At 44.3% G+C, this 21,365-nt stretch overlaps 1 protein-coding gene across 4 annotated transcripts in view; it reads left to right on the plus strand.

The window, feature by feature from the left end:
- The window catches only part of SCN8A (sodium voltage-gated channel alpha subunit 8), a 110,281-nt gene that overhangs the window by 78,396 nt on the left and 10,520 nt on the right, over positions 1 to 21,365 (plus strand). For 3 of the 4 annotated variants that reach the window (XM_083427183.1, XM_083427181.1, XM_083427182.1), the window contains exons 21-26: positions 5,813 to 5,935; positions 11,753 to 12,037; positions 15,536 to 15,589; positions 17,507 to 17,644; positions 18,207 to 18,311; positions 20,024 to 20,294. In XM_083427183.1, coding sequence (XP_083283309.1) covers positions 5,813 to 5,935; positions 11,753 to 12,037; positions 15,536 to 15,589; positions 17,507 to 17,644; positions 18,207 to 18,311; positions 20,024 to 20,294 — 976 coding nt within the window. The remainder of the gene's footprint in view (positions 1 to 5,812; positions 5,936 to 11,752; positions 12,038 to 15,535; positions 15,590 to 17,506; positions 17,645 to 18,206; positions 18,312 to 20,023; positions 20,295 to 21,365) is intronic. The other variant, XM_083427184.1, reaches the window with a different exon arrangement.

The raw sequence follows: 21,365 nt of genomic DNA on the forward strand, positions 1-21,365 counted from the left end.
GGCTGCATTCTTTCAAACCATGTGCAAGTGGTATTTCTGAGGTTTGGAAAAAAGTTATTCCATATAGTTCTTTTCTGATTCCTGAAGTTGTGGGATATATTTGTGCGTCTCTTTTTCTGAGCAATGATACATTCTGTTCCTACTGTTCTGTTTTGATTCGTTCGGAAAAATGTGATTACTTTTCAGTTCCATATCAGAAACCCATCCATTATGCATTTTTTCCTGAAATTATTATTCTGAAAATTAACATTATAGGCCAATGTAAATGATCTGTTTGTTTCTTGTTAGTTTACTGCTAGCATTCAAAATTTTAGAAGGAACTGTCTTGGATATATTTAGTGCTATTTGTCTTTTCTTCCCCCAAAGTGTTTTTTTTCCTTTCAGTAATAAATGTTGACTGTCTGTTTTTATGTTGGGGAAAGTTCATATCTCTAGCACGACTGCACTTCCCCTCCCTATTGTCTCAAAAGACAAGTGGAAAACTAAAATTCCTGTTAAAAGTCAAGCAGAGATTCTTTCCTTTAAACTAATTTCTCATTTTTTAAGAGTGTAAGTGTCAAGTACATAGGGACAATTACTGTAAATCACTTGAGATGCCTCATAGGAAGCAATTCATCAATGAAATTATTATTATCAATAATAATAATAGCAACAATAATTTAATAAATGAAATCTGTATAGGCTAGTGTTGGAGGGATTCTGGTTTTCTGCCAGTATCTATTCAGGACTGGCTAAAACACAATTTTTTCACGAATTACAAAAATGATCCATTTATTAAGCACTTTTACTTCTCATTTGTTTCAGCTAGCGAGAGTTAAATGTATGTTTTCTTCACTCACTGAACTCCATGGAACTTAAAAGAGCTTAATTTTGGCTTGACCGTGCCCTATGTGAACACACCTTTGGGGGGAGGGATTTTTTATGTGGCCGACTATTAATATATTGTGCTTCAATTATGTTTTTCAAAGACATTGCAAAAACATTGCTGAAGTATAATTCTGGGAAGCTTACTATTTTAACTGTAGAGCTTCTTTTATAATTTCATGGGAAATTTTTAAAGCAGGAGTGGCCCTCCATATTTTGTTTTTGTTTTGTTTTTTTGCTTGACTATAAGTCCCATCATCCTTGACCATTGATCATGGTTTCTGGGCTGATGGGAGTTGGAGTCCAACAACATTTAGAGGGACACAGGTCAGCCAACCCCTGGTTTACAAATACTATTTTTGTCTGTATCACATATACACGTTGAACTGCCTGCTCCTAATTTAATTTGCATTAAACTCGTGCTTATGCAAGCTTAAAACCCACCGCCTTGTATTGATTCAGATATGTAACACACTTTTCAACCATTAGGTCCTCAAAACAGCTTTCATTTCTACTAAATCCTTCCTTTATTCCCGTACTTTAGCCTTCACTATACGGTACAGTTCTACAGTAACTCATCCCCCCTCAAAACACTGCATAGCCCATTCCTGCTTTCCTTAATTGGTTGAATAAAACCCATATTATTCTTATTCTTTCAGTTCCAAAGCACTCTTACCCAAACTTAGTTACCGTATTTTTCGCCCCATAGGATGCACCGGCTCATAGGACGCACCTAGTTTTTTTGGGGGGGGAAATAAAGGGGGGGAATTATTTCCCCCCCCCAGGTGCGGGGCTGGGGGGGGGACAGAAGGAGACCCTTCTGTTCCTCCTCCAGCTTCCAAGCAGGCGTGTGGCTGAAGGGTCGCTGTGCAGTTCTCCCTCTCTGCGCAACACCTCTCCTGCGAAGACCCTTCTTCTCCTTCCCCGGCTTCGCTGGACAGGTGCCTCGCTGCCATAGCCGTGCGTCACCTCTCCAGCTGGGAGAGGGTCGCGGGGCTATTCCTTAGCCCCGCGCACGCTCCCCCAGCTGGAGAGGTGGCACGCGGCTAAAGAGGCTGCTGCCATCGCCGCGCGTCACCTCTCCAGCCTGGAGAGGCTGCACGCAGCTATGGCAATACCCCCACCTCCCGCAAAAGCCCACAGGAGCCGTGCACCCTTTAAGGAGCAGGCGGCTCCTGTGGGCTTTTCCACGAGGAGGGAGAAGGGACTGACTGGCCATGTCAGTCCCTTGTCCCTCCTGAGGAGCTTGTGTGCGGCTTTTGGGAGCTTTTCCTGCCGGCCTCCCCCCTGCATTCGCCCCATAGGACGCACACACATTTCCCCTTCATTTTTGGAGGGGGAAAAGTGCGTCCTATAGGGCGAAAAATACGGTACATGTCCTCAATAAGCTGGTGCCTTTAGGTATAACCCTTTGGCAGCCGTCTGAAGACTGTTGTCTCCCCAGAGCCACAGGTCTATTTTAATATATCAAGAGACAAAACAGGAAGAAAACCAAGGCCTCTTTCCTTCTTCTACCAGTTAATTCAATATAAATATTAATGAATTGTTAGGTGGGATTTTAAAATATCTCCCTAATAAAGCATACTTTGCCTACTGAATTATCATTCCCCAGACTAGGATAAAAGTAGGGAGGGCAGTAAGCAAAAATAATATTCCCCTTAGAGATGCTTCATATAAAATTTGTGTTTATATCACCATAGCTGTCAACTTTTCCCTTTTCTTGCGAGGAATCCTATTCGGAATAAGGGAATTTCCCTTTTAAAAAAGCGAAACGTTGACAGCTATGCTATATCACCTGTATAAAATTGTAACATTAGCGTGTTTACCACCTGTATAAAGTACAGTGGCACCTCGGGTTACATACGCTTCAGGTTACATACGCTTCAGGTTACATATGCTTCAGGTTACAGACTCCGCTAACCCAGAAATAGTACCTCGGGTTAAGAACTTTGCTTCAGGATGAGAACAGAAATCGTGCTCCGGCAGCACGGCGGAAGCAGGAGGCCCCATTAGCTAAAGTGGTGCTTCAGGTTAAGAACAGTTTCAGGTTAAGAACGGACCTCCAGAACGAATTAAGTACTTAACCCAAGGTACCACTGTAATAAAATTAGTGTGTAAATGACCCGTACCTTGCAGCATCACCATAACATGTGAAAGGGAAACATGGGAGAGCAAGATTGGTCTCAGTTCATACACAGTCCCATTTTATGTTACCTTAAAAAGAGAGCGAGAGAGAAGGAGAGCAAGTATTGTTTCTATCATAGAACAGCATAAAAAACATCTTTAAACAGGATTTAGTAAATCAACTTTTCTCCATTGTAAATGCACTTACATTAAAAAAGAAAACCAAAAACCCCCTCATTCTCATATCTGTTGTCAAGGCAAGAGTCAGGATCTGGTCATCAATAACTCGCAAGGTGTCGGTGAAGTTAGCTCTTTATTCAAATAAACAAAAGAGCTGAGACCTAGTACACACAGCAACTCTTCCCAGCAGGTCTTGCTCCAGTTGTGAGGACTGAAGGTCCCTGCCTTCCCACAACTCTCCTCCTCCCATGGGTCTGTCCCAAGCAACCTGAGACTTCTTTGCCTTGCCTGTTCCACCCTCATTATACCTCCACAGGTTCTGGGGAGACCAGGGTGGGGGGTGGGAGCTGGTCACATCAGGAGGGGGAGACCCTCTGGCTTCATCATCAGCCCACCTGATCTCTGCCTCTTTGCCCCCCTTCTTCTCCAACCTCTGAGTCTGCCTCTGAGTCTGAACCGCTCTCTACCACAGCCTCTTCCTGCTCACTAAACCCTGTTGCCTCTTTGGCTTCTGACATCTCCTCCTCCCAGTCTGCTCCCTCTTCTCCTTCTGACCATTCATCAGCAGTCCATCACCAATCCCCAGGCACTCAGCCTTCTTCCCCTGGGGGTTCACTTGGGGGGGGGGGGTCCTCCACTGGTGCATACCGCCAGTCCCCGACACCTGTTATTTACAGAAATAAAACATCCAGTTAACCTCTAGTAAGATGTGTCTAGCAAGCTTCAACCACTCCAGTCCCACAGGGCATAGATGACATATAGACATAGTCACTCTATCGGCATGATCAGGTCCTATACTTGTTAATAAAGGTACAGGGACCCCTGACCATTAGGACCTCATGGGACAGGTGAACGACCCCAATTACACTCATACGCAGCAACCGTAGTTGCAATGCTAAGATGGGTAGTAGCCCCATTGTGTGCCCATCCCTCATGGTTCCTGTATTTAGACTGTACCACAGCAGTGTAGGAATGAACACTGCGGGTGGCGCTGTGGTCTAAACCACTGAGCCTCTTGGGCTTGCCAGTCAGAAGATTAGCAGTTCAAATCCCTGCAACGGGGTGAGCTCCCATTGTTGTGTCCCAGCTCCTGCCAACCAGCAGTTCGAAAGCACACCGACACAAGTAGATAAATAGGTGCCACTGCAGCGGGAAGATAAACGGCGTTTCCATGCACTCTGATTTCCATCACGGTGTTCCATTGCACCATAAGCGGTTTAGTCATGCTGGCCACATGACCTGGAAAGCTGTCTGTGGACAAATGCCAGCTCCCTCGGCCTGAAAGCAAGATGAACGCTACAACCCCATACTCGCCTTGGACTGGACATAAGCGTCCAGGGGTCCTTTACCTTTTTTACCTTTTAGGAATGAACCACACGGAAGCAACAGCCACACTGCAAATGGTGATCTACACACTGGCCCCCAACTGACACGCATGCAGTTTCAAAGTATTATATGTTACTTTATTGATTGATTGAGTCAACACAATTTGTATACCATTTGACTGCAAAAAAAACCCCTCTCTAGGCAGTTTAATGAAGTATAAAATAAAACACTAAAATGCTCCATTAAAAATGAAACAGTTTAAAACAGGTATTTTAAAACATTCAAAAGACAATGAAAATAAACAATAGCTAAAAGGAGATTAAAACACATGTAACTTCTACATTAGGCTTGCCTAATCAAAATTGTTATAAGCGGGCGTCAGAAACCATCCTCTGATAATGTTTGAGATATAGCAGAGATACGTGGGCTTTGCCTACTGATTCCATAGTGCATGAAGGTTTGCTCCATCCCAACCATTTTAGCAGTGGGTTTGGGGGCGCAAGGAAATACGTCTCTCTAATTGTACACCACCATTCTTATTCACCATAATGTATAGCATCTTACTGGAAGGACTGGTCCCCCTAGAATAATGAATTGCAATCCAGCATCTCAATAAAGAGCTTAAAATGATTTACCCCCCCCCCCTTAACCGCTGCACACTTTTCAGTGTGTTTCGCTGTTGGCTTTTTTTTTCCCCCAGAGGAGGTGAGAACCTAGACGCTTCCCCTTCTCCCCTCAAATCTCTGCCGTGTCACGCCAGTGGAAATGAGCAAGGCAGGCCCTCTGTCTGCCCCGTCTGAATGAGAGTACTAAGGCGGCTTGTGCAGTGTGTGTATTTATCTGTATTCTTTCTCATAGGTACCTTTAAAAATTTGTCTGGCTTAATTTAATGGGAGCTGCTGGGATCCTGCAGACTGTTAAGAGGGCGAGGGTAAGGTTCTTGTCATCCGTTTGGGCTCCTAACCTTCCGACAGACCCCGTTTCCGTCTGTGTGTCTTTGCCTCTCTCTCTCTCTCTTTCTCTATCTCACACATTTTTCCCCCTTTTGTTTTATTCTTATGCCTCTCTCAACCGCATTATTTCCTTCCAGGTCGTTTCAGTGAAGTGAAGTAGGCAGCTGGTGTGGTCATGTCTTCGCTATCAATCTAAACGGGGGTGGACTTTGGGCCTGCCTGCAGTCCACTTTGGGGGATGGATTTAAAAAAAAAAAAAAACCTTCAGTGCTAGGGGATTTATTCTAACAGTCTGGAACCTCTTTTTTTTTTTTTCTTCCTTTTTTCCTTTTTTTTTCTCTTTCTTTTTTCTGTTTTCTGTGTAGGTCTCTTTAGTCAGCCTTGTAGCTAATGCCCTTGGCTACTCGGAACTAGGTGCCATTAAATCCCTTAGGACACTCAGAGCTTTGAGGCCTTTAAGAGCGTTGTCCCGATTTGAGGGGATGAGGGTAAGATGCCATTAGCGAGCTGATCCTTCTGCATGCCTGTGGATTACCGGGGTTTTTATTTTAAAAGCATGCTAGAACTGATCAAACTGGTAGAAAGACATAACGACAAACAGAATCATAATGCAGCTGCTGACTTGATCACCTCCCTCTGTTTATGATTCACCTTCACCCCTGCTGCACACTTCTCCCCCTTTTTTTTAAAATGGTTTATTGGAAGAGAAGAAAAAAAAAGGGGGAGATATATCAAGCTGCCTCATTATTGGCCCAAACCACATGTCATTTGTAGATTCTCTGTTGGCACTTGGCTGCTCTTATTTAGCCTGGCTTCTGATACCTCTAGCATCTGAGGGGGGCATTTTCTGGCTGTAATTTTGAAACAGGGAGAATCACTAGGTGCAAAGAAGCAGAATTTGAACCGCCCCTTGTTTTTTCTTCTCCCCTTCCCCATAAAAAAAAAGGCTACGGCCAAAGGTCTCAATCAGAAGAGGTCGAAAACCCATATAGCTTCTATCTCTTGCGTGGGGTTATTCATGGCGGTAGGAAAGCACTGGTGGTTGGTGGAGGAGCTTAGCCATCCCAAAAGAAAAGAGTACTGGTTTAATTCCTCTCGTTTGCACCTCGTTGTTCTCAGTCCAGTCGTCAATGACTGGCAGCCTTGACTGGTAGTTCAGCTTCCCTCCCTATTCTCCTTTCCCCTTTTACCATGCTTTATGGTCCCCTTGTCCTGTCATGGTGATGTAAGCAACAAATCACAAGTAAAAGCACAGAGCCTGAATTTTCCTGAAATTTTTAGAAGATTCCGCTGCCGAGTGTATCTGGTAATTTCCAGGCTTTAATGGGAAATGGCCATTTTGATGTTGCTGTATTAAAACAAAATGTTTGTGTGTGAAATAATCTCATGCAAAACCAGCCCAAGGTTACCCATCTTGGTCTGTATGCAAAGGAAATAATGCAACAGTTTCAAACCTAAACATACTTATTAAGGAATAGGCTCCATTGAACAACACGAGACTTACTTCTGAGTAAACATGCCTTGAATTATGGGTATCTGCTGTATTATAAGTCAAGCAAGAATATCATTAAAAGTAGAAATGGGATAAAGGTGGGGAGAGAATTGGGAGATGACGTAATGAAGAACTACAACTACTATGCAAAGACCTAAAAAATGTGTTTGATTTCAGAGTTCAAGATCTGAGCTATTCACACCCAAAATGGGGTTAGAAAGATGCAGTGTTTAGCATGATCCTCAGCATGTTTAAGGCATTAATCTTTACCATGTCTGCTCAGGAGTAAGTACTATTTTAATTCAGTGGGGCTTACTCCCAGGTAAGTGGAGTTAGGGTTGCAAATTAAGTCCTGCTGATTTCAATAATATTTGCTCTCCCAAGTAAGTGTTTATAGGATTGCAGCCTCAAAGAATATAGGTAACTTCTACAAGGGGAAAAAAAGTTATTAACAGGTAGCTCAGGCCATTCAGAGAAACCACAGATGTTCTCTATTTGAATTTTTCATCCTAAATATTATGTAATATGCCTCCCACGTAAAACATTCCCTGGATGGAAGCGTGGCAAGCTCCCAACCCCGACCCCCCACAAGGTTAAATAACACACTTGACAACAGTATTTTAGGTTAATGGGCTAAAAACAGCCACAACTTTATTGGCTACAGATTGTGAGCGGTATTGGCTTAGGCATTGGACCTAACCGACTATCTGACTCCCTCCCATCTGCGCGGAAGGGTTAACCACCAGTAGGGGGAGTCCTGCTGACGTACATCAACTAGGAGCTCCCCCGGGGCCATCGTTAGGGGTCGTGCCTTAGGCCGTAGCCTCCCCAGGCTTCGGACAGGGCCAGGCCCCCAGAATCCTTTAACGGAATACCCTTCAATGTGTGGGGCAGGTGATGGCACTACCTCCCCTCCTGTCTTCTCCAGCAATATTCCAATGCCTAACTGCCTAACCTTACAAAGTTGTGACGATTTGCCATGAGGTAGGCGAAAACCAAGTGGCCAGGGCCAGTTTGCCAAGTGGAAGAAGTCCTACCAGGCCCCTCAACAGCAACCAACCAAAGTCCATAGCAAGGTCAAGAGATGAAAAAACCTAAAGGGCAGGAGGGTGGGGGAACCGGAGCAGCTGGAAGCACGAAAAGGGGTGAGATTCCCGCTGCGTCCTGCTTAAATCAAGCAGGCCACACTCCCAGAGTAATTGGCTTGGTTGCCTGGGCAGTGACGCAGCCGGGAATCCCCCCCCCCCCATCGCGCAGGGCTGACCACACCCTTGCACATGTGAAGGCATCATGAGTGCCCGGAACTCCACCTCCTCCTAAGGCAGAGGCCCTGGTGGAGGAAGAGGAGTGGGGGGGAGCGCACCACCCTCGGCAGCACGATCCCGGTGGGGTGCCATCGCAGCTGCTCCCAGGATGCATGCCCCACCCCCAGGGTGCGCACCATGCCCTGGGATGTGCGCCAGCCCCGTCCCCGCCTGTTCTCTGCCCCCCAGTGCTGGAGCATGAAGCTCCGCCACTGGGCGGAAGTGGCTTTCCAGAAACTATGTACTACGTGTTTTATTTCCTAGTATAGATTGTTCTTGTGCCTTCATAATTCAGCAGAGGGTTAATCGTGCCTAAGCCCCATTGATTCGGATGAGATCTGTGCATGTAACTATGCACTGAATTGTGGGCAATCCTAAGGAAGTTGTGGTTGCATAAATGCCATGAATTTCAGTACAGTACGGCTTAAAGCTTCTCCATAATACAACCAATTGTGTTTAGGCTTTGAGTCCCCATGCCCGCTTAGACATGAAGTTGAACTAGATTTACAGAGCAGTCTTTCACATGTTTACCCAGAAATAAGTCCTGCTGTTTTGAATAGGGCTTACTCTCTAGTAAGTACACATTTAGGATTGCAGTGCCATTTACTAGGGAGTAAGACCTCTTAGTGGGACTTACCGTATTTTTTGCTCTATAACACTCACTTTTTCCTTCCTAAAAAGTAAGGGGAAATGTGTGTGCGTCTTATGGAGTGAATGCAGGCTGCACAGCTATCACAGAAGCCAGAACAGCAAGAGGGATTGCTGCTTTCACTGCACAGCGATCCCTCTTGCTGTTCTGGCTTCTGAGATTCAGAATATTTTTTTTCTTGTTTTTCTCCTCCAAAAACTAGGTGTGTCTTGTGGTCTGGTGCGTCTTATAGAGTGAAAAATACGGTACCTCAGATGTTTCAAGGCAGGACCAGGTGTCTCTAGTGGAAAACCCATCTTTAGCACAAATGTAGCCCATGTCTGAAGGGATGTAAAATCTGAGAAATTTCAGGGAGCCCAGAACACCTTCAGTTCACTGTCACCTTTCAACTGCTGGATATTTGACATTTTTGGAGAAAGGTTAATAAACTAGATGGATCACAGATATGATGAAGGCTAGTTTTTCATTTTCTGCCAGATAATCTGAAGATAGCAATAAAAGATTTTCACCCATATAGAGTTGGAAAGGTGTTGTTTTCTTAGTTTAGCAAATCAAAATTCGCTTACTGGGCTATTTTGCAGCGTTTCCCCATCCTGGTTATTAGCACTGATTCAATCTTATACCCCTCAAACAATAAAAAAGAACAATCTGAGCCAAAATGAAAGAAAATAAGAGCTGAAATGATCTTGCTAAGAAGCACTGAATGTAGGTCTTTTGCTTTCCTCTATGCTCTAATAACTTACATTTCAAAGAATGTACTCAGCTGTATTTTCCTGGGGGAGGGAGGTTGATAGTATTGCTATGAAACATGCATGTACTTCTTGACAATTTCTAACACACAATCACACGAAAAAAGCCATGTTCCCTCTCATAATACTTGATGATGATTTTTTACCATTTGTTTAGTTAAAGCATATATACAGTATATATATTGGTTACGTATATTTAAGTGAATGAGTAGAAGAGCGAGAAAACTTAGGTCCTATTTTATGATTAATAGAGCAACCCCAAATGCCAAAGCAGTTTTAAAGTCACAATGCCTGGCCAATAATTGCACTGATTTACATTTTCACTAGTTGCCCTGTTCCAGATAAATTGTGGCTATAGAAGGGACAAATTCTGAAGCTCATATCAGGATCTGAGATTTAGACTGAAGGTTCTGAATTTAAGCGTATGTATTATTATTATTATTACTTTGCAAGTATATGCAGAGAAATCAATTGACTATTGGGTGTGATGATTTTTTTTACGCATTCTGCCTTACACATGACGTATTTTTCTGCAGGCAGTGCTGCACATACATATAGATTGCGGTGTGTGACACTGCAAGCGGTTGCCTTTTCCATACCGTATGTAAAGCAACAGTGGCACCTGCTGGCAAGGAAATAAATGCTGGCACAATGTCAGTGCTATCCCGTTAATCCTAATTCACTGCAAAAGAAGCCTCAGAGACTGCTGGTTGATGGCTTTGGAAGACACTGTAATTGCTTGGTAATGGGGACTTGATAGCTGCTGCACAGAAACTGTAAAACTGAAAAGAAGCAAAAAAAATGCTTTGGTCCCGAAATGAGCATTTAATAGCTCCCCATCCTTTGGAATCATAGATTCAGAATGGCACGCTTTCAGAATCTGTGTGACAAAATGCATGTCAAACATTATAGAATAGACATGCGTTGTTGTTTTTAATCCCCCGTTTAAGATGCTGGGAGGAGCAATATATACGTCTTAATCAAAGGATAAGAGCCTTGAGTCCAAAGTACCCAGAGAAGACTGAAGACCATTTTGAAAGAAAAATGGAAAGGGAGGAAGTAGATCAGTGGTAGAGGTAGATACAATCCCTGGCAATGCCACGTAGAACTGGGAAAGACTTCTTGTCTGAAACCCAAAAGAGTAACTGCCAGTCAACAGTAGGTAGTTCTGAACTATATGGACCAACAGTCTGACTGAATGTAAGTCAGCTTTAATGTAAGTCAGCTTTCTAAGTCTTTCAAAGTGCAATCAGTTCCACAAGGTTTTCTCCCAGGTGTGCATAGCATTGCAGCCTAAACTCTTCATTCATTCCCAACATAGGAAATCCTAATAAAAATAAATAAATGACAACTCACCTGGCTCTGTTAAAGATGGCTTAACTTTTCTCCATTAGACTTTATTCGTATTTTCACAAATATCATCTGTAGTGGCAGGGACCAAAAAATAAAAAATAAAAAAATGGGAGGGAAGCCCAGTTGAAAAAGTATTGATTTCATTTGCTTTGTTTCAGGGGAGGGAATATGGCTTTTCTTTTTGAGCTTGCAAACATGCATGCTCAGCTCTTCAGATATGATTGGCCTTGCTTATCAAACAATAAATATAGCCTTGATTGTTTTTACACTAAGCCACTGCTAAGCCTTAGAGCAACCTTGATACCCATTCCTACTCCCATTTGAAATAAATGGCTCAAAACCCCTCACTTTTCTACATGGGAGTAGGATACACCTTGCCTATAAATTCCATAAGTCTGGTTTTAAAGGGGGAAATTTTTGCTGGCGGAAATTCTTTAAGCCTATTCAGTTCCACATTCTCTGACTTAGCTGATGGAGTCAGCCAGCGGTCCTGATGTTATCAAGATAAGGTATAATCTCTTTCTTTGTCCACCACATATTTTACTGAACGGCAAAACCAAAAGAATAGGTTGCCAAACAATCTCTTGAAATATAAAGTCTTTCTTTAAAAAATTACAGTGGACAGAGAGGGTATCTTTTTTTTATTGCAACCAGCTTTTGATTCCTCCCATTAAAACTAGGCATGTCTGTTTTGCTTCTAATTCATCCTCTCTTCTGTACTGAAACTCTCTCCTCCTTCCTCCCCACTTCTAATACAGGTGGTTGTGAATGCCTTGGTGGGAGCTATACCATCCATTATGAATGTGTTGTTGGTCTGCCTTATCTTCTGGCTGATTTTCAGCATAATGGGGGTTAATCTTTTTGCTGGGAAGTATCATTACTGCTTTAATGAGACGTCCGAGTATCGATTCGAGATAGAAGAAGTCAACAACAAGTCAGACTGCGAGAAGCTCATGAATCCCAACGAAACGGAGATCCGGTGGAAGAACGTAAAGATTAACTTTGACAATGTTGGTGCAGGGTACCTGGCCCTTCTGCAAATTGTAAGTTCTGCCTTTGTAGCTTGACTTCTCCTGGAAGTAATGGGTTATCTCTGTTCAATGTTTAATGGTTGCAAATATTGGCTTCCCCATGCAAATGTCAGGGTAGGACCCTGGTAGAGACACATGCCCAACTGGCATGTTCTCTCCTCCTGGTCGTTCGTTCGGGAGCTTCCAAAGCTTTCTTGAGGCCGAACATCACAGCGACCGATGCCAATAGACATCGGTACACTTAGGAATCTGCAGAGTCTTCGCAGCTTGTGTAACAGACCTTAGCAACTCAGCATTTTGGCTAATCTACTTTATTTACATATAAACACACACGGAGCACTGCAACATGGCTCCCTCTCTCTCTAGCATCTGACAGCAAAGAGAAAGAACAAAGGACAATAGTCCCACTTCACGGAACACAGTAACACAAACATCTTGTCTCCGTCACTTCCCCTTCTGTGGAGTCAAAACATACACCGTCATGTGATAGACAAAAATCCCATGACTGCAATCAGGGAGCAGGTATTCTAACAGCAAATTCATGAAGCGAATAGTATCTTCTTGCCTGTGGAGAGAGAACAAGACCCAATTTTAATCTTTTGACTAGTTAGGTTTCAAGGAGGGAAGAGAAGCTTAACTATTACCACCTCTCTCCCATTTACCAGTCAGGACTCAAGAGGCTGGGTTGTTCTTTACAGTACAGTGGTACCTCGGGTTACATATGCTTCAGGTTACATACGCTTCAGGTTACAGACTCCGCTAACCCAGAAATAGTACCTCGGGTTAAGAACTTTGCTTCAGGATGAGAACAGAAATCCTGCTCTGGCGGCGCAGCAGCAGCAGGAGGCCCCATTAGCTAAAGTGGTGCTTCAGGTTAAGAACAGTTTCAGGTTAAGAACAGACCTCTGGAATGAATTAAGTACTTAACCTGAGGTACCACTGTACTTGTGTACTGTGGCAGGTTGAGAATTTCCCCTGGCCATTTTAGATGTACTGTTCCAGACATTTTGATTGATGTCCAGATGTGCAAGCGAATTTCCAGTTCACGCAATGAGACTCAGGTTTCGTGTCCTTCATGCTGTGCCCCCAGTATCTTCTACAGAGTGTCAACCAAATAGGGTTGGGGGGGCAGAGTGCAGAGGAGGAAGTGAAAGTCCCCTTGTGTGGGCGGAAGACTATTCTGCTGGTGGAAGAATACAGTTGGGTGTCACCCTTTATCCACTTCATTTGCATGCCTTCCATCCAATCAAGTGAGTTTAGTTCATGCATGGAGAGGCCTTCCCGCAGCCCTCTGTGCTGCCCAACAAGTCATTCACACATCCCAGCCAATATATATCAGTAGTGAGGAATATTCTCCGCCTTAAAGGCCACGGAGAACCTTCCGAGAGCTGCATGCCATTGGTGGGCTTTGTCAGAGGCAAACGTGGGCCAAGCAATGGATGTGAAATTGTGACCTTTGTACATTCCAGTGATTGACACAAGATAACATCGCCAAGGCAATGATCTGTAAACGTCTATAAGAAAATGGCAAAAGTGGCTTCTTTCCCAAATCAGTTTTATCTTAAACAATAGCAAATGCGGTAAATGAAGAGTTCACCTGTAATATGTCAGTGACTCACGAAGGTCACCAAAATAAAACTTTGCCACACCAAGTTCAGATACCTAGGGGTACAAATAACCAGAAACCTCAATAAATTATACCTCCACAACTACAAGCCCCTGTGGCGACAAATTAACAAAGACCTAAAGAGATGGAATAACATGAATTTCACTCTCTCAGACAAAATAGCCATGATCAGAATGATCACCCTCCTAAAACTAACCTACCTATTCCAAACCCTCCCAGTCTGGATCCCCTCAACCCAACTCCGCAGTTGGCAGAGAAAACTTCACTCTTTTATCTTCTCACATAAAAAACCAAGAATAAGCCCCAAATACCTGCACCTGTAATATGTCAGTGGTTCAATGCAGTAGTCATTGCATCAACACCCTGTTCGTTGTTTTATTGTTACACTCCAGTGGGGCAAATGTCAGAGGCTTCTACACACACCAGAAATATGTCTTGATCTCTCCCTCCACCTTCCAGGAAAGCAAGAGGCATTATCACAGTTCAAACGCTCATTGCAGCCAGGCAGAAGCACCCAGGGAGGATGCAGAACAGGAATGGTGTGTTGTGTGTGACATTGGGAAAGGGGTGTAGCCTAGGGAGACTCCCAAGGGGTGGTTCCCAATATTGATCTATATATGAGGTACAACACAGCAATGTGTAATAACTTCAATGGAGTGAAGAAGCCGAGATGGTGTGTGCTGTATTAATTTACTGGATATTTATTTCAAGGAAAATGGTCCAAAACAAAAAAGCATGTTTATGTATAAACCTTTTGAACTTTGCTTTCTTTAACTCAGCTTTGCGTATAAATCCTTTTTACTGCTCTTTCTTCCTACAGACAAATCACTGTAAAACCAATTTGAATTGTGTAGATTTATGGAAGAGGAGCATCAGATAGATTGATCATTCGTAGTTAGTACCGTATTTTTCGCTCTATTGGACACACCGGACCATAGGACACACCGGACCATAGGAGGGCTTCAGGCTTCAGATGGCTATCCGCAAGCCTTCGGAGCATGGCGTGAACTCCTGCTGCGCGCCGAAGGCTTGCGGATAGCTGCCTGAAGCCCCCGGAGCGCAGCGGGAGTTCCCTGCGCTCCGGGGGCTTCAGGCGGCTTCAGTGAAAGCAACGCGAAGCCTCCAGAGCGAAGGGGGAGCTCTCCCTCTGCGCTTCGGAGGCTTTGCATTGCTATCGCTGAAGCCAAGGAGCCTGCATTCGCTCCATAGGACGCACACACATTTCCCCTTCATTTTTGGAGGGGAAAAAGTGCGTCCTATAGAGCGAAAAATACGGTATATTGCAGGGGTGGCACATCCTGTTTTGCCACCCGAGGCAAAATGGGAATGGGACTCCCACACACACACTGCACCCCACCATTTCTGCCATGCACCAAAATGCACCCCCTCTCACCAAAACTCGGCAAGAAGGGTGCTTGCCTAATGGGCAAGCCGGTTCTGGTATATTATATGCAGTTTGCAGAGAAGGCTCTTGTTGTAAAGAACTGAGTCTGGTGGCCAAGAGAATTTGCACATGAAATCAGTTGTTTCCGAGCACATTAGTAAATTCCCTCCTAAGGAGAAAAGAAACTTGACCACAATCTGAGCGACATGGATTCATAAGAAATGGCATAACCAATCGAAGGAACCATCAGCCGACAGGAGGGCCCATATTATTAAATTTGCCTTCACCCAAACCGTAGGTGGAAAAGGAAAGATGACCTTGAGCCAGTCACTATCCCACAGACTATATCCAAACAAATTGTTGAATATTTTTTGTGCCAAATGACCTACAAAGAGATGCTCTTTTATATAGTCCTCCTATACAGATGTTTTTGTTTTGTTTTGTTTTTTAATGGGAAAAATCATTTTCCTCTAAAAATAATGTGTGTTTCCCTCTATAGGCAACCTTTAAAGGCTGGATGGACATAATGTATGCAGCAGTAGATTCTAGAAAGGTAAAGTACATCCACTTCTGTCACTGTTATCACAGAGCTGGTATTTGAAACAATGTTTTTCCGTGCCATTTTATACGTACAAAGAATGCCACCTTGCAAGGTCATAGCTGCAAAAAATTTGCTCCATCATCGCGATCCGGCTGTCCCTAGGACCCCAAGGACTGCTACTGTATATGAGGAATATACGACGCAGAATCCTGCAACACTGAAGTGGGTGGAATAAACCCAATCCTGCCAGAGCTTTATGTTCACTCTGGGTTACTATGGAACTTTGGGTCAGGGGACAAGTATCGGATTTTAGGATGCTGTGGGCGGTTTCTCTGCACAGGGCTGTCAGGGACTGGGCAGAGGAGGAATGGTAGAGACCGCCTTCTCAGTCTGACCCTTCCAGAGAAGAAGAAGACAGATTTACAACAGGGGTTTGAGGGAGGTTACAGCTCAGACGCAGATGAGGGGGAAAGTTGGGAAATAATGAGAGAGGAGGAGGAGGAATCATGGAGGGGGGGAGAGGCAACTGGTGACAGACACAGTGTCTTTAGAAAGCATTCCAGACCCTCCATCTCCCAGAACCTGACAAGCCTTGAAAGTAGGAGAGCAAAGAGCTCAAAGACAAAGGGCACCTAGCAGCACCCATAGGAGAGACGATGAGATAGATGAATGAGGAAGTGGGAGAGACGGGGGGGGTGGAGATTCACTTGGGACAACACCATTATCCAAGCTACCTCAGGAAAACCCTGCTTCAAATCTCACCTACCAGCACATAGCCTTGGGCCAACTGCAATCTCTTAGCCTCAGCTCCCCATCCCCAAGCTGGTGGGAATAACAACATGCATCTATCTTACATGGTTGTGATGTGCATAATAACATCCAGAGCTGGAAGCAGGTTATAGGCCCCACCGCTATGAGAGCCAGTGTGGTGTGGTGGTTAAGAGCGGTAGTCTCGTAATCTGGGGAACCGGGTTCGCGTCTCCGCTCCTCCACATGCAGCTGCTGGGTGACCTTGGGCCAGTCACACTTTTTTGAAGTCTCTCAGCCCCACTCACCTCACAGAGTGTTTGTTGTGGGGGAGGAAGGGAAAGGAGAATGTTAGCCGCTTTGAGACTCCTTTGGGTAGTGATAAAGCGGGATATCAAATCCAAACTCTCCTTCTTCTTCAGAGTGCCCCATTCAAACTGCCCCACTGCACCTTGTCACACTGTTATGAGCTTCAAGCCACCCATCATTTTAATTTCCCTGCGGTGTTCCAGAATGGATACAAAAATCAGATGAGGGGGAAAAGTTGGGAAATAATGGGAGAGGAGGAGGAGAAATCACCGGGGGGGGGGGGGAGGAGGCGACAGCTGACGGTCACAGTGTCTTTAGAAAGCATTCCAGACCCTCCATCTCCCAGAACCCAACAAGCCTTGAAAGTAGGAGAGCAAAGAGCTCAAAGACAGAGGGCACGTAGCAACACCCATAGAAATAATGAATGAGGAAGTGGGAGAGACAGGGCATGAAGATTCACTTGGGACAATGCCATTATCCAAGAGGCTGGGTTCTATAGCCTTTCTCTGTAAAGAATGAAATAAAAAAGGACGATCAGAATATTCCTTGTCTTTGTATGTTCCTGGGCAACCAGCCCTGTATGTCCCTGGCAACAGCCTGACCAGGGCGTAGAGCTGAAGGGTACAAAATTGAGAAGATCTATAATTAAGAATATCCATTTTGGGGTGCCCAAGTTTGGCCTCGCACAGGGCACTATATTACAAAAGGTTACCAAAGTCTGCCCCTTAGGGGGACAATAACTTCGGAGAGCATATTTAATGATTAAACAAAAATATGAATGAATGAATTGCAAAGATTTTCAAGCCTTTGTTAAATCCCTCTTACAGATTGCAGCTTCTGAAATATGTATATTGTTTTCTCTTATACACACAGCAAGATCAGCAGCCCAAGTATGAGGACAACATCTATATGTACATCTACTTTGTCATCTTCATCATCTTCGGATCCTTCTTCACCTTGAATCTCTTTATTGGTGTCATCATTGACAATTTCAATCAGCAAAAGAAAAAGATAGGTCAACTTTTCATATTGACTAGCGTAAAGGACCCTCAACCCCCCCCCCCTTTTCTCTGAATTAACTTCCAATAAACAACCCATGGATTTCCCTGAAACTTGCAGCTTACGAAAGAACTGATTCACACATGCAGGTTGCCACTACAGTTGCCACATGGCATGGTTGTATGAATGTGTCTTTTTCACAGAGAGGACTTTTTTGTCCCCTCAAATGAATGTTTATGTTTCTGTGATTTTTCACCATACTGGAACAAAACATTCACACCAGTCTCACACAAAGGACTTGCTACTTGGAGCTGCCATCATACAGTTCCATTTCAAGCAATTATTGTACCACATTTTGAACTTAGATCCAATAGCTTCTTCAAAACCACTAAATAGATTCTAAGTCCTGAACTACCAGGGACTAGCGTATCTTCTCTCATTGTCTGCCAGTGACAATGTAATTTTCTCCATTATTATTATTTTTTACCTCATGGAGTAAGAAGAAATGGCTACTTCATCTTTAAGCAAAGGTGAACAGATTGTAACCAGCTTTATTTCCTTTTCCTTCCTTTACTTTGGAGGTCAGGATATCTTCATGACAGAGGAGCAGAAGAAATACTACAACGCCATGAAAAAACTGGGCTCCAAGAAACCTCAGAAGCCAATTCCAAGGCCTCTGGTGAGTTTTCGGGCTTATTCCCAATATGCTGCTCCTTGTACACTCAAATAAAGTCTTCACACTTTTCCAGCATCCAGCTCTTGCTCTTTGAGGTTTGATCCCTTCTTATTTTGAGCTGGCGTAGTGTCATGGCTGAGGCACAAAGCTACCTCAGAAAGCCCTTGCTTCAAATCTCACCTACCAGCAGATAGGCTTGGGCCAGCTGCAATCTCTTAGCCTCAGCTCCCCATCCCTAAGCTGGTGGGAATAACAACATGCATCTATCTTACATGGTTGTGATGTGCATAATAACATCCAGAGCTGGAAGCAGGTTATAGGCCCCACCGCTACGAGAGCCAGTGTGGTGTGGTGGTTAAGAGCGGTAGTCTCGTAATCTGGGGAACCGGGTTCGCGTCTCCACTCCTCCACATGCAGCTGCTGGGTGACCTTGGGCTAGTCACACTTCTTTGAAGTCTCTCAGCCCCGCTCACCTCACAGAGTGTTTGTTGTGGGGGAGGAAGGGAAAGGAGAATGTTAGCCGCTTTGAGACTCCTTCGGGTAGTGATAAAGCGGGATATCAAATCCAAACTCTTCTTCTTCTTCTTCAGAGTGCCCCATTCAAACTGCCCCACTGCACCTTGTCACATTGTTATGAGCTTCAAGCAACCCATCATTTAAATTTCCCTGCGGTGTTCCAGAGTGGATACAAAAATCAAGAACATCAGGGCACTGTGGAAAAATCAAAATGGTGGATAATTTCCCTGGCATTGTTACATAATCAAGGGACTGGGAGCAGGCAGGAGGGTCAAATGGCAGGACCAAGCAGCCCTTCTAGGGCTCTTAGACCATGGCACATTGCCTAAGTCACTGCCAGCCCTGAATACTCAGCATTATTATGTTTTTGTTACATTTAAGTGATCTCCTGAAGCAGTATAACAGGGCTGCGACTACTCTTCGAAGGTGGTTTAATCATTTGGGTTCTTAGGAAGAAGGTTCTTGTGCTAGAGCCTTTTAATGTTAATCTGCATCCTGGACATGGGTGGCGCTGTGGTCTAAACCACTGAGCCTCTTGGGCTTGCCCATCAGAAGGTTGGCGTTTCAGATATGTGTGACAGGGTGAGCTCCCGTTGCTCTGTCCCAGCTCCTGCCAACCTAGCAGTTTGAAAGCACGTCAGTGCTAGTAGACAAATAGGTACCGCTGCTAAGGGAAGGCAAACGACGTTTCCATGCGCTCTGGCTTCTGTCACAGTGTTCCGTTGTGCCAGAAGCGGTTTAGTCATGCTGGCCACATGACCCGGAAAGCTGTCTGTGGACAAACACTGGCTCCCTTGGCCTGAAAGCGAGATGAGCACCACACTCCATAGCTGCCTTTGACTGGACTTAACCATCTAGGGGTCCTTTACATTTCCACACATACCTGGTGATGAACAGGATTGCACTGTGTGTTTCACCCTTCACTACAAAATGGGATTGTGAGGCCAGATATGTTTCTTATTGTCATTTATTAAATTTGCACACCGGCCTGTCCCCACAACTCTCGGAGCGGTTACAACATAAAAACACAATATAAAAACATGCAATACATAATAAGAACAACCCAACAAACCACCCCCCATCCCCACATGATGTAAACACACAAATCAGCTGCAGTAGAGGATGTATGCAGTGAATTGTCCCATACTACAAATACATGCATCTCCCTAACTGTGCGTTCTTCCTGTCCGGTGTAACAGAATAGAGTCCAAGGAGCTGTTTTCGACTTTGTCACCCAGCAAGCGTTTGACATACTGATCATGCTGCTCATCTGCCTCAACATGGTGACTATGATGGTTGAGACGGACACACAGAGCAAACAGATGGAAGAAATCCTCTACTGGATCAACCTGGTCTTTGTTATCTTTTTCACATGCGAGTGTGTGCTGAAAATGTTTGCCTTGCGTCACTACTACTTCACTATTGGCTGGAACATTTTTGATTTTGTGGTTGTCATTCTCTCCATCGTGGGTGAGTATATGGGTGTTTTCTGCGGGGCACATGCAGCGCAAAGGCCTGCGCTTGCGAGAAGAGAAAATGAGTAGATGTGCATCGGATTCCGAGTAAACTTGCATAGGATTGTGCAATTAATACAGTGGTACCTCAGTTTTCGAATGTCTCCGTTGACGAACGTTTCAGTTTTCAAATGCCCTAAACCCAAAAGTAAATGCTTCGGTTTTCGAATGCGCCTCAGAAGTCGAACAGGAAACGTGGCTTCAGTCTTGAGGCTTCCATATTGAGTTTTCAGTTTTCAAACGTTTCAGAACTCGAACGGTCTTGTGTTCGAAAACCGAGGTATCACTGTACTGCACATTAACTTATCACTGCTTCCCAGCTTGTAAAATCAGAGCTGGTCAGATTTCTGTGGGGAAATACCGTATTTTTTGCTCTATAAGACTCACTTTTTCCCTCCTAAAAAGTAAGGGGAAATGTGCGTGCATCTTATGGAGCGAATGCAGGCTGTGCAGCTGTCCCAGAAGCCAGAACAGCAAGAGGGATTGCTGCTTTCACTGCGCAGCGATCCCTCTTGCTGTTCTGGCTTCCGAGATTCGGAATATTTTTTTTCTTGTTTTCCTCCTCCAAAAACTAGGTGCGTTTTGTGGTCTGGTGCGTCTCATAGAGCGAAAAATACGGTAGTTTGGGAAGGAAGTTTGAGTCGGGAAATAACTGCTTTCCCCCCGGACACACCCACCCGTTCTTCTGCTTAAACTCTGCAAATTTGCTTTCATTTGTACCTATAAACTGCCCTGCTCCAAATGGTCCTATGCTGGATCACAAAAATATGATGATTAAAAGCAAATGCAGATTAATATACAGTAAGCATAATAAAACAAAACCACAAAACAGTAACAAACTAGCAGCACACAGCAATGCAGGAGGAAGACAGCCACCAAAGACCTTGGTAATGATTTTTATTAACTGGAAAGTGTTATCAGGAGCATATTGCACCAATTAATCATACTTCATGCCATTAGTTCCTGGGCCCAATTTAAAGTGCTGGTGTTGACCTTTACGGTCCTGAATGATCTTTGTTCTTGAAGG

This window comes from Podarcis tiliguerta (assembly GCF_965153285.1).
Source record: "Podarcis tiliguerta genome assembly, chromosome: 2".
Classification (NCBI taxonomy): domain Eukaryota; kingdom Metazoa; phylum Chordata; class Lepidosauria; order Squamata; family Lacertidae; genus Podarcis; species Podarcis tiliguerta.